Source organism: Terrapene carolina, unplaced genomic scaffold (genome assembly GCF_002925995.2).
Source record: "Terrapene carolina triunguis isolate 2854851 unplaced genomic scaffold, T_m_triunguis-2.0 Scaffold85, whole genome shotgun sequence".
NCBI classification, from domain to species: domain Eukaryota; kingdom Metazoa; phylum Chordata; order Testudines; family Emydidae; genus Terrapene; species Terrapene triunguis.
In genome coordinates this window covers 5,978,772-6,005,000 of record NW_020664436.1, presented here as the reverse complement: position 1 = coordinate 6,005,000, position 26,229 = coordinate 5,978,772, and the positions used below count along the sequence as shown (strand labels likewise).

General features: G+C 46.7%; 1 protein-coding gene across 1 annotated transcript in view; it reads right to left on the bottom strand.

Annotated features, from left to right (window-relative positions):
- Positions 1 to 26,229, bottom strand: part of MDGA1 (MAM domain containing glycosylphosphatidylinositol anchor 1) — a 195,964-nt gene that overhangs the window by 120,539 nt on the left and 49,196 nt on the right. The window contains exon 2 of the mRNA XM_026649667.1: positions 7,508 to 7,647. Within this exon, the coding sequence (XP_026505452.1) occupies positions 7,508 to 7,647 (140 nt within the window). The remainder of the gene's footprint in view (positions 1 to 7,507; positions 7,648 to 26,229) is intronic.

The following is a 26,229-nucleotide window of genomic DNA, read 5'->3' as shown; positions in this document are numbered from 1 at the left end:
CCCCAAATGTAACAGCTCCTCCCATCTTGCTGAGTGTTCTCCTGCCATTAAACTCCCCCTACTATTCTCAAACGTGCATTATATTTGCTCACTCCTGATCAGTTCAATTAGCCAGCACAAAATCTTTGCCAAACCTGGTTTGCTTAGTGCTGGCACACACAGGGCTTTCCGTGCCGATCCTTGGACGGCAGAAGCTGGCTAGCAAGCCAAGCATACATGGCCAAGAGGGGCTGGGCCTTGCAGGCAACTAGCTCATGGCTACAAAGCAATCATCACCTCTTCACTTGGCGCCTTTTCATCATTCTCCAGGCAATGGAGAACAAATAAACACACAGAACATATAGCAAATCTCCAGAACACAAAGACCTCGTAGTTATGGGGAACTTTCACTACCCAGACATCCCTTGGAAAAGTAATACAGCAGAACACATTTCCAGTAACTTTTTGGAATGTACTGGGGACAACTGTTTGTTTCAGAAAGTGGAGGAAGTAACCAGGGGGACAGCCAATTTAGACTTGACGCACTCTAACCGGGAAAAATTGGTTGCGAACTGATTGCATGATTCTAACAAAAGAAAGGAGTGAACAAAACAATGGACTTCAAAAAAGCAAATTTTAACAAACTCAAAGAACTGGTAAGTAAGGTCCCATGGGCAGAAAATCTAAGGGATAAAGGAATTCAGGAGAGCTGGCAGTTTCTCAAGGAGACAATATTAAGAGGCACAACTGCAAGCTATTCTGGATGCAAAGGAAAGATGAGAAGAATAGTAGGAGGCCAATATGGCTCTATCAGAAGCTCTTTAATTACCTGAAAAATCATAAAGGAATCCTACAAAAAGTGGAAACACAGATGAATTGCTAAGGAGGACTGCAAAAGGACAAAATCAGAAAGGCTAAAGGGCTTGTCTACGCTTGAAACACTGCAACTGTGCCTCTGTAACAGCAACGCTGTTTAAGCACTTCTGTGCAGACACTACCTAATTCTTCCATCGAATTATCACTGTCTACACTGGGGTTAGGTCAGATTAACTATGTAGCTCATGAGTGTGGATTTTTCACACCCCCTAGCTGGGTCATCCTAACTTTTTAGTGCAGACCAGGCCTCAGGCACAAAATGAGTTACACCTGGCAAGGGACATAAAAGGCAATATGAAGAGGTTCTTTAAATAGATTAAAAGCAAGAGAAAGACTAAGGCCTGGTCTACACTACAGGGTTAGGTCGAATTTAGCCGCGTTAGTTCAATTTAAAAATGAATGCACCCCCACAACCAACCCCGTTCCATCGACCTAAAGGGCTCTTAAAATCGACTTCTGTACTCCTCCCCGGCGAGGGGAGTAGCGCTAAAATCGACTTTGCTGGGTCAAATTTGGGGCAGTGCAGATGCAAATCGACGGTATTGGCCTCCGGGAGCTATCCCAGAGTGCTCCATTGTGACCACTCTGGACAGCACTTTGAACTCCAATGCACTAGCCAGGTACACAGTAAAAGCCCTGGGAACTTTTGAATTTCATTTCCTGTTTGGTCAGCGTGGCGAACTCAGCAGCACAGGTGACCATGCAGTCTCCCCAGAATCGTAGAGCATTGAATGTTTCTACGCTCCCCCTATCATCTCCATCCCTGAGGTTATCGCAGCTTAGAAGGCGAAAAAAATGCACTCGCGATGACATGTTTGCCAAGCTCATGCAGTCCTCCCGCACTGATAGGGCACAGCTTAATGCATGGAGGCATTCAGTGGCAGAGGCCAGGAAATAATTAAGTGAGCGCGAAGAGCGGAGGCAGGACGTGATGCTGAGGCTAATGGGGGAGCAAACGGACATGATGAAGCGTCTGTTGGGGGAGCAAACGGACATGATGAAGTGTCTGTTGGAGCTGCAGGAAAGCCAACAAGAGCACAGACCCCCGCTGCATCCACTGTATAACCGCCTACCCTTCTCCCCATGTTCCATAGCCTCCTCACCCAGATGCCCAAGAACGCGGGGGAGAGGCTTTGGGCACCCAGCCAGTCCACTCCAGAGGATGGCCCAAGCAACAGAAGGCTGGCATTCAAACAGTTTTGATTTGTAGTGTGGCTACTATAAGCAATGTGGCCTTGTCCTTCCCTCCTCCCCCACCCGGGCTACCTTGTCCATTCTCTCTTTTTTTTTAAAATTAAGAAAGAAAGAATGCATGGTTTCAAAACAATAGTTACTTTATTTCGAGGGGGGGGGTTTGGCTTACAGGGAATTAAAATCAACAAAGGGAGCGGGTTTGCATCAAGGAGAAACACAAACAACTGTCACACCGAAGCCTGGCCAGTCATGAAACTGGTTTTCAAAGCTTCTCTGATGCGCAGCACGCCTTGCTGTGCTCTTCTAATTGCCCTGGTGTCTGGTGTGAAATGATTGTCTGCCATTGCTTTCACAGAGGGAGGGGTGACTGACGACATGTACCCAAAACCACCCGCGATAATGTTTTTGCCGCATCAGGCATTGGGAGCTCAACCCAGAATTCCAGTGGGCGGCGGAGACTGCAGGAACTGTGGGATAGCTACCCACAGTGCACCACTCCGTAAGTTGATGCTAGCCATGGTAGTTAGGACGCACTCCGCCAACTTAATGCACTTAGTGTGGACATACGCAATCGACTGTATAAAATTGATTTCTAAAAATCGACTTCTATAAAATCGACCTAATTTCGTAGTGTAGACATACCCTAAGGAAAGTGTAGGTCCTCTACTTATCTGGGAAGATGTGCTAATAACTTATTACATCAAGAAGGCTGAGGGGTTTAATGCCTATTTTGCTTCAGTCTTCACTAACGGTGACCAGATACTCCATACAATTAAATATTAACAACAAGGGGAAAGGAACATAAGGCAAAACAGGGAAAGAACAGGTTAAAGAATATCAAGACAAGTTAGAAGTACTGTATTCAAGTCAACAGGGCCTGATGAAATTCATCCTAAGGTATTTAAGGAACTAGCTGAAGTAATCTCAGAACTGTTAGCAATGATTTTCAAGAATTCATCAGGGATGGGTGAATCTCAGAAGACTGGAGAAAAGCAAACATAGTTACCCATCTTTAAAAAGAGGAACTAAGAGGACCCGGGCATTATGGACTAGTCAGCCTAACATCTATACCTGGAAATTTACTGGAACAAATTATTAAACAATCAATTTGTAAGCACCTAGAGGATAATAGGGTTATAAGCAATAGCTATGTCAAGAACAAATCATGCCAAACCAGCTTGATTTCCTTCTTTGACAGGGTTACTGGCATAGTGGTTGGGGGAAAGCAGTAGACATGGTATATCTTGAGTTTAGTAAGGCTTTTGATGCAGTCCCACATGACATTCTGATAAGCAATGTAGGGAAATGTTGTCTAGATGAAACTAATATAAGGCAGGTGCACTGCTGATTGGAAGATCATACTCAAAGAGTAGTTATCAATGGTTTTCTGTCAAACTGGGAGAGTGTATCTACTGGGGTTCCGCAGGGGTCAGTCTTGATCCAAATACTATTCAATATTTTCATTAAATGACTTGAATAATGGAGTGGAGAGTATGCTTATAAAATCTGAGGATGACACAAAGTGGGGAGGGATTGCAAGCACTTTGGAGGACAGGATTAGAATTTAAAATGAGCTTGACAAATTAGAGAATTGGTCAGAATTCAACAAGACGAAACTCAGAAAAGATAAGTACAAAGTACTGCACCTAAGAAGGAAAAAAAAATCAAAAGCACAAATGGGGAGTAGCTGACTACGCAGCAGTACTGCCAAAAAGGGGTTATTGTGGATCACAGATTGAATAGATGAGTTAACAATGTGATGCAGTTGAGAAAAAGGCTAAATATTTTGAGATGTATTAACAGGAGTGTCATATGGAAGACATGGGAGGTAATTATTTCACTCTCCTTGGCACTGGTGGGGCCTGGAGTACTGTGCCTATTCTGTGCGCCATACTGTAGGAAAGGGTGAGGAAAAACTGGAGAGAGTCCACAGGAGAGCAAAAAAAATTATTAATAACTATAGAAAACTTGACCTCCAAGGAAGGTTAAAAAACTGGGCATGTTTAGTCTTGGGACGACATGACTGCCGGGGGATCTGATAACTGTCTTCAAACGTATTAAGGGCTTTTGTAAAGAGGACAGTGATCAATTGTTCTGCATGTCTACTGAAGGTAGGACAAGAAGTAATGGGCTTAATCTGCAGCCTGAGAGATTTAGGTTAGATACTAGGAAAAGTTTTCTAACTATAAGGGTAGTTAAGTGCTGGAATAGGCTTCCAAGGGAGGTTGTGGAATCCCCATCATTAGACGTTTTTAAGAACAGGTTGGACAAACACCTGTCAGGGATGTTCTAGGTTTACCTGTTCCTGCCTCAGCACAGGGGGCTGGACTTGATGATCTCTCGAGATCCCTTCCAACCTTACATTTCTGTGATTCTATGAATGGGGATATTCATCTGTTTGGCTTCCGAAGTGAGAAGTGCAGCTACTACTGTTAGCCTGTTGTCTCCCTCTCTGGAGGGGGCCCCACCAGGGTTATTTTTGTAAGTCTCTCTTTTATCGTAAACACACTTTAATAACAGAAAAAGAGCCCTTCAGAATTCAAACTGTTTTACATTTTTTTTACATGTTTAGTCTTAGAACACCACCTGAAGATTTGTAGGTAATTTCACAATTTAACTGGGAGGCTGGAGAAACATGCCCCTAGAGACTGAAGTCCTATCTGTATAACCCATAAAATGTACAGCACAGGCAGCAGCGGTGCAAGCTTCCCCCTATCCCAACCCAGAGAGCATGAAAGGAGATCACTGCTCATGGCCCATTTGTTCATTGGCCTCTCAGTCTCCTTTGTTGGTTGCCTCTGCTCTCAGGGTATGTCTACACTGCAGTCAGAGGTGTGACTGTAGCACTTGTACACATACCTGAGTCAGCTTTGACCTAGCTAGCTAGAACAACAATAGTGGTGAAGGCATGGCAGCACACTCTGTACAAGCCCACCCAGGACTCCGGGTATGTACCTCAGTGGCTAGCCTGAGCTGCCACTCATGCTGTTGCAGATTCATTCCTATTGCTTTTCAAGCTAGCTAGGGTATGTCAACACATGGCACAATCACCCCTTTGACCAGGGGAGCTGGAACAATTTGTATAGTGGGGGTGCTGAGAGCCATTGAACCAAACTGTAAACCCTGTATATGATGGAAACCACTTCAAGCCAGGGGGTGCGGCACCACCCCCAGCACCTATGCCTTTGACTGCAATACAGACATCCCCGAAGCACCAGTTGCTATGGTGGCTTCCGGCAATCTGGACACCTATCCCCTAGCAGCTGGGTTGAGATCCACCAGGTCATTTTGCACTGAACACAAAGCAGACGGTAAAAGGACATTCATTCACTACTGACCTCGTGCTAGACAGAGCTGCTGCAGGGGAGTGGGCACCTTGGTCCATGCCCAACGCCAGTTGACATGGGGCTGAACTGGAGCCATTGCTCTAAAGATGGCAGGATTCTACAGCCCACTTCCCTGCTGGGCAGATTTTGCTCAGCTAATGGCCGTCTGTGATGGATTTATTTAGCCTTGGTAGGTTATGATGAGATCGTTTTAGGGCCCACAATCTCAGAGTCTCTTGTTTGCACAGCCGCTTCAGTCAGCTCTTTAATCTTTCCCCAGCCTTTTCATTTCAACCTCGTTTAAATATTTGGGCTACACGTTAAAGCTTTAGTGAGTAACTGGAGGAAAGGGAGGGGAAAGATTAGACAAAGGCTAAGAGAAGAGCTTTGATTTGGAGGAGTGGGGGAAGGTGCGGAGAGCATGTGTGGGAGTGTGGTTAAGAGAGAGAAGGGATGTGGCAGATGGGCAAAGGAAGGAAGAGAGAAGAGGCAGGGAGAGAAGGGAAGATGGGGAGAGAGAGATGGGATTGAGCATAGCTCCGTGTGAGCCAGTGTTCCATGTCTGAGGCCCTCTTTGGACATACACGCCAGTGTCCCATGTGCACACCTGGGCTCTGCACGTGCTAGTGTTACACATAAACAAACAGGTTCTGGGGATGACACAGCTTCTTGTGCAGCAGCGTTCTGTATGCACCAATGGTACATCAATGTTCTCTAGTCCTGCCAGGCTCAGAGCGCCCATGAGCTGCACATAGCCTGCATGCTCTGCATGCTCCCAGGCAGCATGGGCATCAGTTCTCTCTATTCTGCATACCCAGGATCTGCCCACTGTGCACGGGATCAGTGTGCCCACGTGCCTAGGCTAGGTGATCCTCCATAAGGACGCACAAGAGGCTCTGTTGAGTGGCCCGGCTGCCCAACATCCTGGCTCAGACTGTCACCATCTTTTTGTTTTTTAAAAGACATTTTGTTGGCTAATTCTAACTTGAATTTTCTGGCCGAGCTGCTCTCTCCCCTTTGTCATTTCCTACCAGCCAGGGCCCAAGAGAGAAGTAGCACCTGGTCAGTTAGTGCAGGGAAGGGGTGACTGGCACACAGTGCCTATGGCTGGCAAGGCTGCTGCAGGGGCGGCAGGAACCGCTGAGCTTCTCACCAACCCTCTTATAACCCTCCCCCGGAGAGCTTCCTTCACAGTGTAACTCACTCCCCAGGGTTTATTCTGGCCCTGAAGGCCCAAGTTTAGCCACAGTTTTACCCATGCTCTGGGGTCATTTACACACATCAGCTGCTATGTAAGAATTTCCCTGCAGTCCTCTCACCTCTACGGCATGGGTCTGAATCCAGTTTTGGACAGTAGCAATCAAAAATTACCACCACTGGCAGCTGCTTGGTGTCCAATGTATGAAATGAGTTGATGGGTCCCAGTCCAGGTCATCATGGACAAATGTCCAAATCAGAAAAATGCCCCTTCCCCCAATGTTCCCCTAACTGAGTGATCCCCTTTGCTGGCCTGGTCTGAGAGGCCAAGGCTGAACAGACCATAGAGGTTCGACTCCGCTCTTACGTTGGTGAGGTATGAAGGGGAAGCTTGCACTACCACTGTCCAAGCGGTGCCTGTCCTGTGGAGAGAGGATTGGAGTCTCTAGTGTTACCTACACAGGCCTGAATTCAACACAGCCCATGTTTTTAGTTCATTCTGGCCCATTAGAATGATAGACGCTCTGGAGAGAGCCTTGTGCTACCAACATACAGCACACAGGCAGAACTGGGCAATATTTCACCTCAGGCCCTGTTGCTCCCAAAACACAGTTCCCACTAGTATTCGGGGGAATCTCCATATGCTGTACTGTGGTAGGACTTCTAGCCTTGTTGTAAGCCGCAGCCCTAGCTCCAGAGAACACTCACTCATCCAGTGTTTCTGCTCCTCAGCCCTTTCTTTTGTTGCAGCTGCTGCCCAGGAAGCCAGGGGAGAAAGAGAGGAGAGGAACCTACCTCTAAAAAGGTAGAAGAGTGAAGGTAGTGGGGAAAGGTGTCCTCCAACCACCCCCAATGTCTCCTCTACAAGGCAAGATTAGAGTGAACCCAACAGAGAAGCACAGGGGTGCGGGTGACTACCATTACAGAAAGGTTACCTGTGGCCGTGGGTGTCCCGTGACCAGACACTGCAGGACCAGGGTGTTGCCCTCCCGGATAGTGTACACTCGTTCACTGATGTTATCTTCCTTCACAACACAGGCCTGCCCCGCATGGATGATCTGGGCCTGAGCTGGAGCTGGGAAAGAGAGTACTAATTAGAAAAGGGAATGCCAGCAACGTATAGGTGGAATCCAAGTCCTCACAAAGCTATTGGAATTGCCACACCTCGCCCCGGGAGCAACGCAGCCTCTGCTGGGCTGCAGAAGGTGAAAGCAAGACTGATCTCAGTACTGGAGAGGCAAGGGCATCATTGCTCTGAAAACGGGAATTTTCTCCCTTCCCTGGCATCAGTGAATTTAATCTGGGGGAAAGAAACTGGGATTAGCAGCTCTGGAGATTGAAGACTAGAGTACACTGAGAGATAGTGTAAGCTAGTGATCAATAGGAGCCAGGAACTTCTGAACTCTATTCCTAGCTCTGAGAAGGAGTGTTGTCTGGGACTGGCTGTGTGACCTGGTCAAATCAGGAGTGCTCTGTGCCTGTAGAAGAGGGATTATGATTGTGATATACCTTGCAGTGGGGTTATGAGAGTTCATCAGCCAGTCACTCCAAAGGGCTCTGCAGAGCTGTATAAGCACTGGCTATTAGTACTTATCCCCAGAACAGGTTACAGCACAGGCCACGGTAGGTACAAGTCTCCCCCATGCTGTCACATCAACATGCTTCAGCCCTGTGCTAGAGGGATCCTCCTCTAGGGGTGAGAGAGGACTTCCTTCTCTATGGTTCCTTAAACCCCTGAGATTTCTGCTGAGACTCCAACAAGGGCCAATTTGTGGCCACACTAGGAACTGAACCAAGACCACCAACGTTTTTCACGGAGGCCAATGCAGCAGCATCCGAAAGGAAAGATTTTTGATTCCCCCCCAAAAGGGAAGTGAAGGTGAAAGGCTCCATATCCCATTACCAATTCCTTAAACCAACCAATGCCTCACCTCAAACCCTACTAGTCAGACCTGATCAACAGGAATAGGAGCCGTTTCTACAAGTAGTAAGGGGGAATATATAAAAAGATCTGGCTTCAGAGGACCTGCATCAACAATCATCCAGTCCATATGTTGAGAGCGCTCATGATCACTGCAGTAGCTGGGGAGTGTTGTATGTGACTGTGCGCATCCCCATGGGACACCCGTGCTTGGCCAGGGAGAAAACTGCAGCCTAACTTTAAGGAATGGATAAACCTGCAGATGTTACTAGTTCAGGGCATATGTCTCCCTCTTGCTGCAGCACTTCCATGTGAATTCAGCTCCTCAGCCCTATCACCCCCAGTGTAATTCAATACAGGACAACTTTGAGAGGGAAACGAAGAAAGGGCTTAAAGCAAAGAGTTTTATAAAAACTCTCCAAACCGAGCACAGGGTTTGCAAGGAAACCGCGTTACGCAGGCAGAGTTAAATACCAGCTTTGGCACAAAGTTTGCTGAGGTGCAGGGACTTTTGGAGTAAGCCATGGATCCCATCACCAGGCAGCCACCAGGGATGAAAAATCAAAATATTGTTAGCCAGTGCAAAATGAAAGCACTGCTTTGTGCAGCTCTAAACAGTCAGCTCTGTATTCACTAGCCGCATAGGCCCAGACCAGGCTGGGCTTGGACAGTGGAAAAGGGGGTTTGCAGTTGTGTTACTCAGACCAAAGCCCTGATCTTCAGTTGGTGTAAATTGGGGCAGCTCCATTGTCATTAGCCAAACTAGGCTAATTTAAAATAGAGGGGGCTCTCACCCCCAACTGGGAAGGAGGGTTGCATTTCAATGACTGGTTACCCTGTTCCAACAGGTGACCATTTATAAAACACATCAAAGATGCAGGCTGTAGTGCTGCACAGGGTCTGTGTGCTAGGTGATCACGCTCCCTCTATCACCTTTCTCCTCTCTCCTTCCAGTTCAATACATAGATAAGTATTGTCCATACAACTGTGAGCTAATAGAATCAATGCATTTATTGGAATGATATTATAGCAAATATATGGTCGCTCATCTCTGCTGCTCCTTCCCTCCCCTGCCTATAGCGTCTGGAGAGATCTCCTGGGATAGCTCTCACAAGAGTCTTATTAAAAACTAAAACACTGAAACCAAGACACAAAGCTACATTGATATGACTGAGCAGATGAGAGACTTGCCTTTCCCGAGAGGATAGGGGATTATTATTCGCTAACCGTGTCGGGAGAGGGGAGAAAGTGGAAGCACTTTAAGAAACAGAAAGGGCTTGGTAGCACCATGGCTAGTGAGGGGCGAGGGGGCAAGCGGAGATGGTGCAGTCTTCTCATACACAGCTCTGCCATGTCCCCCTCAGTGCTGACCTTAAGTCCTTTGCTCTGCTCTTCCAGTCCTGGGCTCCCAGCCCCAGCCCTGCCAGGACACCTCAATCCTGGCTCTGCAGCACCGACTATCAGTCATGCTGATTGCGCCCAATTCTGGATTCGGGAGGAATCTCCACTGCGGATTAAAACAGAGACACCCCCCCCCACCCCAATCTTACCCTGAGTTCTCTCCTTGAAGCTGGGTTGCCTGCATTCCAACAGACCCTTCCTGTCTCAGAGCTCTTTAGCTTGTGGTAACAGCTCAGCTTCTGTCGCTTTAACTTAAATGTTTCCCTAAATTCCTCTGTGCACCCTGCTTACTGTACAGTCCAGCTCGCTTTAGATCTTCTAATTTTGGTGGCTGTCTTCCCTCTGGTCAATGCCCCACTGAAGTCTCTGCTTTTTTTGCTCCTCTCCTCTGATTAACCATTTCCTGCCTGCCAGCCCTATCTCCAAGACAGTCCCTATAGGCTAGATGACATGGAGGATTTTATCAGCACAGTTATACCGGTATAACTCCCCACGTAGACACACTTATTCTGGAATAAAAGTGCCTTTTTCAGTTTAGTTGATGTTGCTCTGGAAGTGGTATAAGCTAAATCAGAAAAAGGCACTCGTATTCTGGAACAGAGTGCCCACAGGGGAGTTATATAGCGGAATAATTATGCTGGTACATTTCCATGTGTACATGGTCCCTAAGACATGTTCCCTGTCCTCTCTTGCTCTGCCACTCCACAGAGCTCTCTCTAGTCCAGTGGATTTCCATAGAGCTCAGAAGCAAGACTACATTTCTAGCTTTATTGGTAAGTATCAGTAACTTGGTTGAGCCCAGGTGTGCTGGCGCTGAGGGCCCTGGTTCTCCCACTTTTTACCAACCATAAGGAAGTGCAACGGGGGTGGGGGGAAGGAGGGGCAGGCCCTCAGGGAGAAGTGGCGGTATGGGAGGGGCACTGGTGCCTCAACACACACACTGTTAGGAAGCTTCCCCTGCCTGAGCCTTTTTGCAGCAGGACCCCTTCCCCTGATCACAGAGAGAGGCCCTTGGGAGAGTGAACCACTGCTGCTGATCAATCCTTGTCCAAACAAAGTAGTAGACTCTCTCCTGCAGTAACAGCATTGAGTCTCCAGCAACAACAAGTCATTTCATCTGTCCTCTAAACCCAGTTTGAGCCCAGGTCTCTGAAAGGAGAGTTCAGAAAACCTGCTGTACCATCTGCAGACGGCTTGTGAAAGCACTTGGCTACCACGTAATGGGAGTCTGATCAGAGAAAAAACTTTGTCATCAGTTATGTCTTGACTTCAATGAGACAGCAGGGAGATTGCCAAGAGCAAACTCTACTCTCAATGTTTTGCAGGAAAGATATCCTAGTGGTTAGATCACAGAATTAGAAGCTGTGAGATCTGGGTTCTGATCTCAACTCTGCTGGGATGTGCTGTATGGTCTTGGGAAAGTCACTTTGACCCTCTGTAAAATGGTCTTATGAAGATTAATTACATTCGCAGGGTGCTCACATGGAAGGAATATTATTATTTCACATCATCCTGGGTCCCATGGGGTTTTTGGCACACAGAAAGGTTATAGGTCTCCAGTACAGTAGACAGCATTACCTCCCTCCCCAGGTGGTGGGACTGCATCTGTCACAACAAACAAGGCTTTGTGGAAGCCACTTTCTCCTGGGAGGAACAGGAAGATCAGACTGTGAGGCAAGGGGGTTGGTGCTTGGGACTGAAGCAATTATCTCCATCATTCCCCGTGAGAGTCCCATAAAGTATGAGCCCTGGGGAGACATTTCATGTGTTTGGTGGGTTTCCCGAAACCTGGATGCCCCTCTGAGTCTGCAAAACCCAAAGAACCACGCAAGGCAGAAAAGGAAGTGCTCCAATGAGCGCTGGAGGCCGGGGCAGGATTGTGTCCCTAGTCTTTTCTCCAAGGCTTTCAGTCCACTTTTCAACGACCGAAGCAAAACTGTTTCAGCACTTCCATTCCACTCCCTGACAGAAATCCACCACAGAGAAGCCCAACACAAGGGGCTTTGCTCCAAACAAAGCAAACAGTCCAAGACACTCACAGCCGCTTTCAGGGAAAGACACAGCCTTTGAAAACCTACCCATCTCACAGCACATCCTAATATTTCCCACTCTGGAAAGGCCTGGCCCACAGGGCGCTTGGCCTCTGCACTGAGATTTCTAACTAGCCTTTCACTTGATATATTTACACATTAAAGTGAAAGGAAATTGGAGAGGATAAAATAACTTTATGCCAGTGCAACGTACTGTACAATGTTATCACCATAATGTGGGAAGCTTACGAGATACCTGCTCTTTAGAGGTCAATCATGTTAATAACAAGTAGCAGAGGAGAGAGAAATGGTCTTGTAGGGAAGGCAGCAGACTGGTATTCAGGAGAGCTGGGTCCCATTCTCTGCTCTGCCACACTACTTGTGTAACTCCGGGCAAGGCATTTAATCTCTCGGTGCCCTGGTTCTCCAGCTATAAAAAGGAGATGACATGGCTTCCTTATTTCACAAGGAGGGTTGTGGGGATCAATCCATTTACGTTTACGAGGCTCAGATAGTACAACGATGGAGGCAACAGAACAGTGAGGGCTGGGGCAGCGAAAGAAAGACACCCAGGGTGCACTCAAGGCTGTGTACTACTCAGACCACACAACTTCATGGGAAGAATGCCAAACTTCTTCATATTAGGTCAACATTTTCCCTCCAGACACTATTTCATGACAGGTCCCTAAAACCAACCTGGGGCAAGTCACATGGAGGAGAGAACCTGCTGGGTCAGCTGGCTGGGGTCCAGACACCGAAGAGGCTGAATTTTTATCAAAGTCCCTCCTCTTGTACCAGACAAGCTAGTGGGGCCCCAAAGCTAAGCTCCAAACAGAAATCGGAGCTGGGCCCAAGGACAGCAGTTCTGCCAGCTGTACCAAAAGGGAGCCTCCCCTGGAAGGAGCTTGAAGGAGCTGCTTTGAGCTGGGAGTCTTCTCCCGCTGGGCTGAGCTTATAACAAAGCCAGCTCAGCATGCCAGGAGATGACTCTCAGCTAAGACCTGCTCAGAATGGCTCCTAATGGTTTGGCCCAAGGCCAGGCAACTCCCAGCTGAGAGCAGTTCAGTGCAGTATCAGCTTGGAGTCAGCTCCCCTGGGGCTGAGTTTGTCAGGTCTGCTGTGCTCTGAGCAAGACTTACGTTATAAGCTGTTCTTCACAGATTTTACACAAAATCCCCCCAGGCTCTTAGTTACATCAGCCAGGTCAGCAAATGCGACCTGCCCTTTTGTTTTCTCATATCCATGGGCTATTGTTGGGTGCCCTTCTCTCTGCAGTCTGCTCCTCAGACCCAGATGTTCAATATTCTTGTTCTAAAAAGGATAGAAAAATCCATACAAGCAGCCTTAGCCTCAGGAGCAAGCCTAACAGCAGCAAACCTGCATCCATCCACCCTGGATCAGGCCAGAGAAAATGGATAGGTCACACACTTCTTTGTCTCTGAGCGGGAGATCACAAGTGTCATCAGCTCAGCTCCTCCGCAGCACGCCGTCCACTCCTAAACATAGATCCCAGGAAAGAGCGGAGGGTGCTTCACGGGGGACTGGGAGGACAACTCATCCTTACACACTGTGCTGCCCTGCCCCCACCTTCGCTGTACCTGTTCTGGGGTTGCCTCCCTGGATAAAGAACTTCAGCCCCAAAAGCTGTTAATTCAGCACCAAAAATCCACACATCAAGTACAGCTTCCAGTCCCGTCCCCGTCTGGCGTGAAGCGGGTTCTTTTGCTCCTCCCTGCAGCCCCTTGTAGGTTAGAGCCTCCTGCTCCTCATTGACACAGTTCATCAGAACTACTCAAGACACCAGTTTTGCCAGTCACGGGACTCTCTATGTACCCGGTGCGATTATAAAGCATCCTCTTTTGCAAGTAGGTCAAACTATAAAGGCAGAGCCCTTTCCTTGCCTTGTTGATCTGACTGGGTCAATTGGAGTTATAGCGAACACGGGAGTGGGGAGAGGGCAGTGTTGAACATTCACTTCTAGTCCGATTGGCACCATCTGCTCAAGCCCTGAAGAGCCAGGCAGCTGGCTGCCAATCATATTCTCTCACATCTCCTGTCTCGCACAAGAGGCAGATAGTGGATGAGATTTGCAGCTGGTGCCAAGAAAGAAGCAGAAAAATCCTAAAATATGTTGCATCAAATGGAGGGTACAGGGGTTTATTGGAATTAAATTATAAATCAATCCATTTTTCTTGCTGAGATAGTATTGTGATCAGCTACCCAGAGTCTAAGTATCACCACCCTCTCCGGGATGGAATTACAACTGCTCCACTGTGTGTCATAAGCCCTATACTGCTAACAGCTAAGGAAGATTCTCAAGTGGTAGGAGCCTCTGCTTTGGCAGCAATAGGCAGAGTCTTACCCTGTAGTGAGCCGGTGTGGCGCCCCTCTGTCCAGCAGGGGGCGGAACTTCCCCTAACCCCAACGTGGGCAGAGCCACCGGGTCCGGCGCCCGCCCCTCCGAGGTCACGGCCCCGACCCGGAAGTATAAAAGCCCGTCGGCAAAGCTCAGTGAAGCCCAGGCTGGCAGAGAGAGCAGACGTCCCGGGCCGAGCTCCCGCTTGGGAGACAGCCGCAGGCCGCCTGCCACCCCACCGCACCGGTTGAGCCTACCTCTCGCCAGGTACCCCGAGGAGGACTGGCCAAGCCTGCCCCGGGCCCGCTACCCCGAGGAGGACTGGCCAAGCCTGCCCCGGGCCCGCTACCCCAAGGAGGACTGGCCAAGCCTGCCCCGGGCCCGCTACCCTGGTGGAGAGCTGCCGGACCGGCTCCCAAGCCCCGCACCCGAGGAACCGATGCTCCTGGACTGGCCTGAACCCGGTGTCGCCAATGAGGTAGGCCCCGAGGGGGAACACGGAAGTAGCCTGGGGGTAGCCGACCCCGGTCAGGCTGCAGAGACCTGTGAGCCGATGTCAGTGTGTTTCGGTCAGGATACCCCACTGACCAGCAGCGGCAGTAACCGCTGCTAGGGCCCTGGGCTGGAACGCAGTGGAGTGGGTGGGCCTGTGTTCCCCCCTGCCACCCCCGCTCACGGGTGGCAGGCTTCCCCCTCACCCAACGCTCAGGTGTAGGAGCCTGGGCTTACCGTAACTGCTTGCTCGCTCAGCCCTGCATCCAAGGGCCTGAGCTGTAACTGTTTGTGCCCCGCCCAGATCCAGGGCCTGGGCCTCAGGACTAACTGTCAGTTGGCTCAGCCCCTGCCTGAGGGCCTGAGCCCAGAGCTAACTGTTTGTCTGCTCAGCCCCTGCCTGAGGGCCTGAGTCCAGAACCAGTTGATTATTGCTCAACCCCTGCCGGAGGACCTGAGCTCACTGAACTGTGGGTCGCCCAGCCCCTACGAAAAGGGGTCTGAGCTTTGACTGTTTGTGCTATAGTGAGCCGGTGTGGCGCCCCTCCGTCCCGGAGGGTCGAGCCCTGGCGCAACTCTTCTACATACCCCAATTTTGCTATAGAGTTCAGAGCAACCACAGAGACCTTTGCACACATGGCACAGTGACATACCCGAAGACCTAGGTAACATGCTGTGGTGTCACTGTGGCTTTAATTATATCTTATTAAAGGGTGTGGGAGAGGAAAGTGGGAAAAGGCTGTTGGTTTTAGGTTAGACTGATACCTACAGAGCATCTTAACTCAACTCAATCAATGTTAACTATGTATCTAATAAAGATCTGTTAAATTATTAGCTATGAATTATTATTATTAAGACTAGTGGATTACTTGAACATAAAACAATACATGGTAACAGGAGTGAAGGAAGTGATAAAAAAACTGGAAGAAGTTAAAAAAACTGAGGTAAGAGTTACTCAGAAGTGAAAACAAATTTGAACAAAATAAGATGGATCAATTAAGAGTTCTCACATTTCTCAAAATGTCAAGAAATGCTGCAGAAAAATTGGAAAAGGTTTACACAAGAATTTGATTTATTTTTGAGGGCAATCAGATCTACTCATAAGGAAGATGAGCAAAAGATTGTTATCTTTTTGAAAATTGCAGGTACAAAAGCAATTTCATTATCTAATTCATTTGAGCTTAATGTTAGAGAACGAGCCAACTAGGACTTAGTCTTAAAAATATTTGAGGAATACTGTTTACCAAAAAAAAAAAAAAAAAAAATTAAAAAAATAAACATTTGAAAGATTTCAGTTTCACTCAAGGAATCAAGGGGAGGAAGAGACTTTTGAATAATTTTTAAACGGATCTAAAAGTAAGAAGTCAGACATGTAATTTCCAGAATCTGAATCCATGATAAGGAATCAAATGATGATGGGTATAAAAAGGTATCTGTGTAACAAAAGAGACTGTTAGAGCCAGATCTAAATCTAGAAAAAACAGCGAGAATTTGCCAAACTGCTGAACTTAATTAACAACGATTGCACATTTTAGAAAGAAAACAAATTGACGTGAATATAGACTTGCTAAGGAAAAGGAAACAAACAAGTCTATAGAGTGTTAAAGTTAAAACATATGAAAGAATGTTCTAGATGTGGTAGGAGGCACTAACCTAGACAATGTCCAGCATATGGTCAGACCTGTCATATCTGCAAGAAACAGAATCATTTCACAGAAGTTTGTAAACAGAAAAGTCTGAAAAAACGTAGATATTTACATTTGGTTCAAAATTCAAAAGTATCAGAGAAGACATCAAGTAAGGAATACAGAACTAACATTGCAGATGAAGAAAACTGGTTTCTGGGAATTCTGAAACCAAGTCACTCTGTAAATTACAAGGAGAATTGAGCACTTACACTATCTTCTAATGGAACATTTATTTTCTATGCAATAGATACAGATGCACAAATTATAGGAGGTCTAAAGTAAAACCTGTAGAAAGAACAAATACATATTAATTTACAATCTTTCAGTGGTGGAAAAAAATTCAAGCTATGAGTATTAGTGAATTACAGGTCTTAGTTAAAGGCAATTGAGAAAGCATAAGATTTGTAGTAGTTAAGGGACAAGATATTTCTAAGTTTAGAAACACGTTTCTCTCTAGATCTAACTGGTAGAACTCAGACTATTCAAAATTCCGAAACACTGGAAATAGAACATCAATTTACAGAACTATTTTTTGGCATTGGTGAATTGGATACAATGTATAAAATAGAGTTAAATGAAACAAAGAAACCAGTTATACATGCAACTAGAAAAATATCCTTAGCTTTAAGAAGTAGGGTACAAAAGGAATTGGAAAGGTCAGGTAATTTAGATATAATTAAAAGAGTGGAAGAGCCAACTGAGTGGGTGAATTCATTAGTAATAGTAGAAAAGAAAGATGGATCCTTACATTTATATTTAGATCCAGAAGACTTAACTAAGTATGTTAAAAGAGAACATTTTAAAATACCTACCAGGGAAGAAATATTTGGACAAGTGTCAGAAGCAAAATACTTTTCTTCTTTAGATGCTTCAAATGGATTTTGGCAAATATCACTGGAGCAAGAAAGCCAATTGCTATGTGCATTTAACACACCTTTTTGGACATTACTGTTTTAAAAAGATTACCTTCTGGCTTATGTTCAGCTCTAGACATATTTCATAGAGCAATAAAAAGATTTTTGAAAACATAGGTAGCACACAAGTGTACATAGATGACATAAGAATATGGGGAAGAACTTTAAAAGAGCAGGATATAAGATTAACTAAAGCATTATCTAGAGCAAAAGAAGCAGGATTGAAGCTTAACACAAATAAATGTAAATTTAGAGTGCAAGAATTAATGCTTCTAGGAGACACACTGACTAATCAGGGATTACAGATCGATTCACAAAGAATACAAGCCATTGATAATATCAAAAATATAGATGTACTCAGTCTAAACAACCTCTGACATTTATTCAAGAAAACTTAAGACCTTGGTATAAAGTAGATTTAGATCTATTTGAATATAAAGGATATGTATATGTTATAGTTCTTGATTATTTTTCACAGTTTCCTGAAATATCTATACTAGAAAACACATGTGCCAAACAAGTCATTAATAAAATTAAAATCAATTTTTGCAATGCGTGATATTCCCAATAGGGCAATGACTGCAAATGGACCTCAATTTCATAGTCAAGAGAGTTTAAAAGTTTTGCATAGCATATATTTCAGACATATTACATCAAGTCCACGTTACCCACAATCTAATGGACAAGTTGAAAATGGTGTTAAAATAATAAAAAAGATTACTAATAAAAGCTGAAGAAATCACTACTGATTTAAATTAAATTATAGAACATGGCCATTATGACACGGTTTAGCACCTGCACAGTTGTTATGTAACAGGAAATGTAGAAACAGATTACCTATGCTTTTTCAAAAAGGATATAAGGAAAGGAATAAGTATAAATATCAGTCAAGTTTGTATCAAAAGAATTATTATGATAGAGGATTGCATAAACTACCTTATTTGAAACCAAATGATTGCGCACATATCTATAATGGTAGAAATTGGGCTCAGAAAGCCACTGTAACAAAATGACAGGTTTCAGAGTAGCAGCCGTGTTAGTCTGTATCCGCAAAAAGAACAGGAGTACTTGTGGCACCTTAGAGACTAACAAATTTATTAGAGCATAAGCTTTCGTGGGCTACAACCCACTTCTTCGGATGCATATTGAGTGAAACATATCGAGGAGATATATATACACACATACAGAGAGCATGAACAGGTGGGAGTTGTCTTACCAACTCTGAGAGGCCAATTAAGTAAGAGAAAAAAAACTTTTGAAGTGATAATCAAGGTAGCCAAGTACAGACAGTTTGATAAGAAGCAAGTGTGAGAATACTTACAAGGGGAGATAGATTCAATGTTTGTAATGGCTCAGCCATTCCCAATCCCTATTTAGCCCTGAGTTGATTGTGTCTAGTTTGCATATCAATTCCAGCTCAGCAGTCTCTCGTTGGAGTCTGTTTTTGAAGTTTTTCTGTTTTAAGATAGCCACCCGCAGGTCTGTCATAGAATGGCCAGACAGGTTAAAGTGTTCTCCCACTGGTTTTTGAGTATTATGATTCCTGATGTCAGATTTGTGTCCATTAATTCTTTTGCGTAGAGACTGTCCGGTTTGGCCAATGTACATGGCAGAGGGGCATTGCTGGCACATGATGGCATATATCACATTGGTAGATGTGCAGGTGAACGAGCCCCTGATGGTATGGCTGATGTGATTAGGCCCTATGATGGTGTCACTTGAATAGATATGTGGACAGAGTTGGCATCGGGCTTTGTTACAAGGATAGGTTCCTGGGTCAGTGTTTTTGTTCAGTGATGTGTGGTTGCTGGTGAGTATTTGCTTTAGATTGGGGGGTTGTCTGTAAGCAAGGACAGGTCTGTCTCCCAAGATCTGTGAGAGTAAAGGATCATCTTTCAGGATAGGTTGTAGATCTCTAATGATGCGCTGGAGAGGTTTTAGTTGGGGGCTGAAGGTGACAGCTAGTGGTGTTCTGTTATTTTCTTTGTTGGCCCTGTCTTGTAGGAGGTGACTTCTGGGTACTCGTCTGGCTCTGTCAATCTGTTTTTTCACTTCAGCAGGTGGGTATTGTAGTTTTAAGAATGCTTGATAGAGATCTTGTAGGTGCTTGTCTCTATCTGAGGGATTGGAGCAAATGCGGTTATATCTTAGAGCTTGGCTGTAGACAATGGATCGTGTGGTGTGTCCTGGATGGAAGCTGGAGGCATGTAGGTAAGTGTAGCGGTCAGTAGGTTTCCGGTACAGGGTGGTATTTATGTGACCATCGCTTATTAGCACAGTAGTGTCCAGGAAATGGACCGCTTGTGTGGATTGATCTAGGCTGAGGTTGATGGTAGGATGGAAATTATTGAAATCATGGTGGAATTCCTCAAGGGCTTCTTTTCCATGGGTCCAGATGATGAAGATGTCATCAATGTAGTGCAAGTAGAGTAGGGGCGTTAGGGGACGAGAGCTAAGGAAGCGTTGTTCTAAGTCCGCCATAAAAATGTTGGCATACTGTGGGGCCATGCGGGTACCCATAGCAGTGCCGCTGACTTGAAGGTATATATTGTCCCCAAATGTGAAATAGTTGTGGGTGAGGACAAAGTCACAGAGTTCAGCCACCAGGTTAGCTGTGACATTATCGGGGATACTGTTCCTGATAGCTTGTAGTCCATCTTTGTGTGGAATATTGATGTAGAGGGCTTCTACGTCCATAGTGGCCAGGATGGTGTTTTCTGGAAGATCACCGATGGATTGTAGTTTCCTCAGGAAGTCAGTAGTATCTCGAAGATAGCTGGGAGTGCTGGTAGCGTAGGGTCTGAGGAGAGAGTCCACATAACCAGACAAGCCTGATGTTAGGGTGCCAATGCCTGAGATGATGGGGCGTCCAGGATTTCCAGGTTTATGGATCTTGGGTAGCAAATAGAATGTCCCTGGTCGGGGTTCTAGGCATGTATCTGTACAGATTTGTTCCTGTGCTTTGTCAGGGAGTTTTTTTAGCAGATGGTGTAGTTTCTTTAGGTAATCCTCAGTGGGATCAGAGGATAATGGCTGGTAGAATGTGGTGTTAGAGAGCTGTCTAGCAGCCTCTTGGTCATATTCCAATTTATTCATGATGACGACAGCACCTCCTTTGTCAGCCTTTTTGATAATGATGTCAGGGTTGTTTCTGAGGCTGTAGATGGCGTTGTGTTCAGCATGGCTGAGGTTATGGGGCAAGTGATGTTGCAAAAGAGGTAGCACCTCAATCTTATGATGTCATGACTAATAACGGCCAAGCGTATAGATGAAATCGGAGACATTTGCAATTGTTACCTGCAAGATCAGACTCGGCTGAAAGAAAAAAATGATACAGTGCAGCAACAAGAGCAGCAAGAACATGAAAATGACATCATTCCTCTAAGTAATAAGAGCCAGCGAAGATAGAAGTTGGATGGTCATTGGTTCAAGGGAGACCTGATAAATGACTTATAGAAAGCAGTTAAGATAATTCTGATATACACAGTCAAATAAATTTGTGCTAAAAAATTTAAAAGATGGGAGATGTGGTGTTACTGTGGCTTTAATAAAGTGAATAGAAACAACACACCGGGTTTGCGCTAATATTGTAGGAAATGCAAGTATTTCAGGATAGCGAGCAGATACAAACATGGAGCAGGGGTGTCTAGCACAAAGGGGCAATTTTGTATAGTCATGAAAATGTGTCTGCAAGAACAAGCCCTGGGAAGGGATGGCAAATGCTGTGAAGGAAGGTTTGGGGCGGGGGGTTTGGAGGGGGGGCAGGGAGGCATTCTCTCATTATTCAGCAGGTGTCATTGATTAAGCTATTAATGATAGAAACCAGAGGCTCCACTGAAACTTTAAACAAAACAAATAATCAGGCCGGCTCCTTCCCCGGAAGGCCAGAAAGCTGGGCACAATATCGATGGAGCATTTGCAAAGGAAAATTCACTCCGGCTTGAGGCTGATTATGGAAATAATAATATACGATCAGTGTCCATTAATACTGTCATGAGGGCTGCGAATCAATAGTGTATTAATGGCTGGAGAAAGACCGGTCTGTGTCTGTCAGAATTAACTCTGCAATGCAAATAGAAGAAAGGGAGGAGGCAGCAGGTGATATTTAATTGAAGCCAGGTGGCCGATGTCTTCATGTCACCTCTTAATGGTGGAGTCTGGTTGGTCCGCACTACCACCACTGCCTTGTGAACAAGTCCTGGGCGCCTGGTGCCTCCTCTGCAGCTCTGCCCCAGTGACACCTTTAGGAGGAGATCCCTGCCAAACCAGACAGTGAGTTAAATCCTAACGGGGGTGTGACGTTGCACTCCATATGTTTATGGAAATATGCTTATGAGTGTAAATATAATGTCACTGGAATATGCTTTATGCAAAAGGTCTCTTGTAAGGTATCATTACAAAGCTTATAATCTACTGCGTGTGTTCATCCTATTTGTATGAATGTATCATTCTCGTATCTGAAGCTAGAAATATGAAGTATTACTCTGAAGTCCTATTGTAACTATCCAAAGTGTGGGCTATTAATGGTGGTTTAGAATCTTGATGGCTCCCATTAACCAGGACAATTTGTTGCAAATGGCTCTGTTTACTTGTAAGCCTTCCTGTGTTCATGTGAGTCAGGCCAGAAAGAATGGAGGCTTGGGGTCTCACAGGACATGTGACCATGTCACCTAGTACTGGAATCCATCTTAAACCTGGTGCTTTTCCATTTAGAAGGGTGGGTGGGGACCCAGAGAAACAAAAGATTCCCGCCTTGTGCCAAAGCCATAAAAGGGGGTGGAACAGAACAAAGGGGGATGCCAGTCATGAGAAATCCCCTAGTTACCACCTGAGCTGGAACAAACAAGAACTGTACCAGGGGAAAGGATTGGGCTCAGACTAAGAAGGAGACTAGTCTGTGAAAGAAGCTCATTGGAGCATCTCTGAGGGTGAGATTTACCTGTATTCAGTTTCTTAATGTATTAGGCTTAGACTTGCGTGTTTTGTTTTATTTTGTTTGGTAACTTACTTTATTCTGTCTGCTATTACTTAAAACCACTTAAATCCTACTTTTTATACTTAATAAAATCACTTTTATTAATTAATCCAGAGTAAGTGATTAATACTGGGGGAGCAAACAGCTGTGCATCTCTCTATCAGTGTTATAGAGGGTGGACAATTTATGAGTTTACCCTGTATAAGTTTTATACAGAGTAAAACGGATTTATTTGGGGTTTGGATCCCATTGGGAGCTGGATGTCTGGGTGCTTGTAGCGAGGCGGTGGGATATCCCACAGCCCCGCGGAGGGACAAGCCTCCCCTAGCACCAACGTGCGCGGAGCCAGTGGATCCTGCGCCCGCCCCCCAGAGGTCACAGCGCAGGACAGGAAATAGAAAAGCCCAACTGCAGAGCTCACTTGAACGCCAGCCACCGGAGAGGCCAGATGCCTGTGGCCTAGCTCCAGGTTGGGGAACGCCGGCAGGCCACGGCCAACCCAAGAACTGGCCAGGCCAGCCAAGCCTGCCTCTCGCCAGCTACCCTGAGGAGCAGCCAGGCCTACCCTTCGCCAGTTACCCGGAGGAACCGATGGTCCTGGAAACCTCCGAGGACACCGCCCTAATCCAGATACCGTACGAGGGCGAGTCCGGAAGTAGCTTGGGGCAGCCGACCCTGGCCTGGCCGCAGCAGGGCCAGAACCAATGTCAGTGTGTTGCGATCAGGATCCCCACTGACAGCAGCAAGTCTTCTGCCGCTGCTAGGGCCCCGGGCTGGGACGCAGTGGAGTGGGTGGGCCTGCATCCCCCCTGCCACCCAACTCGTGGGTGGCAGTCTCCCCCTCGCACCAGACGCTCAGCCCCTGCCTAAGGGCCTGAGCTCCTGACTGTTTGTTTGTTGCCCCACCCTGACCCAGGGCCTGGGCCCATAGCGAACTATCGCGAAGCGATGGGATACCCCACAGCCCCGCAGAGGGACGAGCCTCGGCCGAGCTCCTTTACAGTGCTGGAGACAGGTAACCTGCTGAGCTGTTTTTAGGTAAAGTCTGCAGCTTTGGGGGCGTGGACCAGACCTGGGTCTGGGTTGCAGCAGACTAGTGTGTCTGGCTCAACAAGGCAGGGTTCTGGAGTCCCAAGCTGGCAGGGAAAATGGGCTCAGAGGTAATTCCAGCACGTCAGGTGACAGCCTCAAGGGGGTTTCTGTGACCGAACCCATCACAGAGGGTTTTCAGAGTCCCAGGCAGGAGTAGCCTTGAGTTGAAGCAGTCGAGTACTTCTGAGTCTAGCTGGTCTCAGACCCTTAACACCAAGAGGGCTGGGTTACTCTCAGGAGTTGGGGGGAAAAGAGGCTCACTGACCAGATGCCAAGAGCGGGAGTTCTGGAGATATAAGAGTTTCAGGGTCTTCATGCTCCCTCCCACTCATTGCTCTGGACCTTCTTTCACATCTCCCTCTCTGCCTGGAAAACCACTGCCTCTTGGGACCTAGTGACCTTGCTCTCCTCTGTGTAAAGTGTGCCAGACTACAACAGCTGACAGACTTGCAAATAAAATTTCTCCTGGGTCACTGAGGAGCACATTTCAGACTTGCCTAGAGGAAAACTTCCTCTGACTGGCCACTTTCCCTCCACCGGAGGTCTAAACAGCCAACCAGAGCTGCTGCAAGAAGCAAGCAATGCTGTCTACTCCACCCCTCAGAAACTCTTCTCAGGACAGAGGGAGGAGAGAACAGAAAGAGTCCAGCTACTTAGAGCAGCTGCGTGCCCTCCTCCCCTCCTGTGAGCAACAGGGACCATTCCTCTGCTCCCCTCCCTGCACACCTGGGCTGGGAAGGGGCAGGGCAGGGCTGCCACCTGGCCAGTTTTTTGTCCTGGTTTGGCAATTGCTGGCAAAAATATTTAATGTGCCAAGTTCGTCTTTACTTGTGACTAATCTTCCCTGAAATTTGTGTGCACACGCAGCAATCCTGTAACTACTGTGCAGCTGGCACCTGCTCTGCACACCAGGCCCTCAACCCATCGAAACCATGGTTGCTCCTCTCAGCACTGAGGGCCAGGAAGTGGGATGGACACAAGGCTCACCAGTGGGGAGGGGTGAGAAGGATAGGGGAGGCAGGGGCTCCTGGGAGGGGATAAGATGGGGCTCATGACTGGGGGTGGGTGGGAGAGAATCAGCTGTAGTTGGCACTGGGACCTTTTCTGTGGGTGGGTGGGTAGCCAGTGGCTGGTTTTTTTCCTGCATCTCAGAGGTGGACAGCCTTAGCAGAAGGGGTGACGAGCCCCAGGAGCTGCTCCCCTGTCTAGGAGGGGGAGAAAGACATCCCCCATTGCAGCCTCCCCATCCTGGTAGAGGGGATGAAGAGCCCCTGGAGTTGCAAGAGGAGCAGAGGTGAGGCTAGGGGGGTGGGGAACAGATGTGGAGGGGCAGCATTGAAGTGGAAGAGAACAGATCAGAGCTAGGGGGACAGGCAGATGTGGTTCACTCGTTTCTGTAGAAAATGATAGACCCTCCACTTTTTCCACTTCTTTAAGCACTGACCAAGCCACTTCCCTAAATTCCTTTTAACTACCCTTCCAGCACTACCCTGACTCTGGTACTCTGCATGGCTGGCCCCACTCAGGAGAGGATCACAAAACAAAGCCACCATGACACTAATCTAACATGATAACACTAATGATCACAACCCAAAGGGTGTGCAAAACAAAGCAAAGCTCTGCTGAGCACGTCTCTTTTCCCAGCATGCCAGCCATCTTATCCCACCCTGAACCCCATGTGCTAGTGCCAGCTTTGCTCATTGGATTGCCTGCTTATATTCAATTACAAATACAGTACCTTGGGGGCAGGGAACTTGCTTTACTTCATCTGGAAAGTGCCAGATGCCTCTGTGGCGTTTACATAAATAAACAGGAATCATTCCACCCACCACAGAAACTTAGCTGTTGCGGCGGTGCACAAAGCAACATTTGCCTGACACTCCAGAACACTACACAACAAGTGAAGAATATTGTTTCTGATGGAAACTGCATGGAGGAATTTTAGGGATTAGAATGGAATCACCCAGGAGGCAAGGTAGCCACTTATAATAAGTGGCATGGGCTCTTTAAGACTCAGAAGTGGTCAGAACCTTAGCTTTACATCTCCAAACAATGGCACCTCCAGCAAAATATCGCCCCAGTGGCATACTGGGAGAACTCTCCGCTGAATCACCAGTGACTGTTCCAGAAACATTTAGATATTGCTCTTTTTTAAAAAACAAAAACAAATAGGAGAAAAAAACAGCAGGAGTCGCAGAACGTATGCCCCAGAGAGGGTGGCTGATGCACCAGAAGGCTTGGTTCGATTTTGGGGCAATGGCATTAGATTTGTTTTACAAGGAAGGATATTGTGGACTTCAGTGAAATATTTAACTATCAAAGCAGGACCATCCCTTCCCTTTGGCCTGCAGCAGCTCAATATTTATATCCCTAGTGCAATTCTCTAGGTCGGGAAAATGACTTGCTTTCTCTTGCATTAAATACTGTTTGCAGAGGTTAGCTATATTCGGATCCTGTTACGCAGCCACATTATACTCATAGACTCCAAATAACGGGAGGAAAAGAAGAATGTCTCATCCTCTGAGCCCAGCCATGGAAAGGATTCAGTCCTCCTTCACTACCTGGGCCTTGCTTCCCTGTCTGCAGAAGCAAAGCTTTGCTGTATCCCTGTATCTCGCTGTAGCAGCCACAAAGTAAAGGGATGCAGCAGAGGATGTGCCGCGTCCCAGTTGGTTTCCACTCCAGCTGCAATTACAAACCAATTTTTTTAACTTTTTAAAACATTTCAATTAGACGCAGCACTGGTGAAGGGTTGGAGCCTGGGGACTTCTCTTTGTACAAAGGCCAG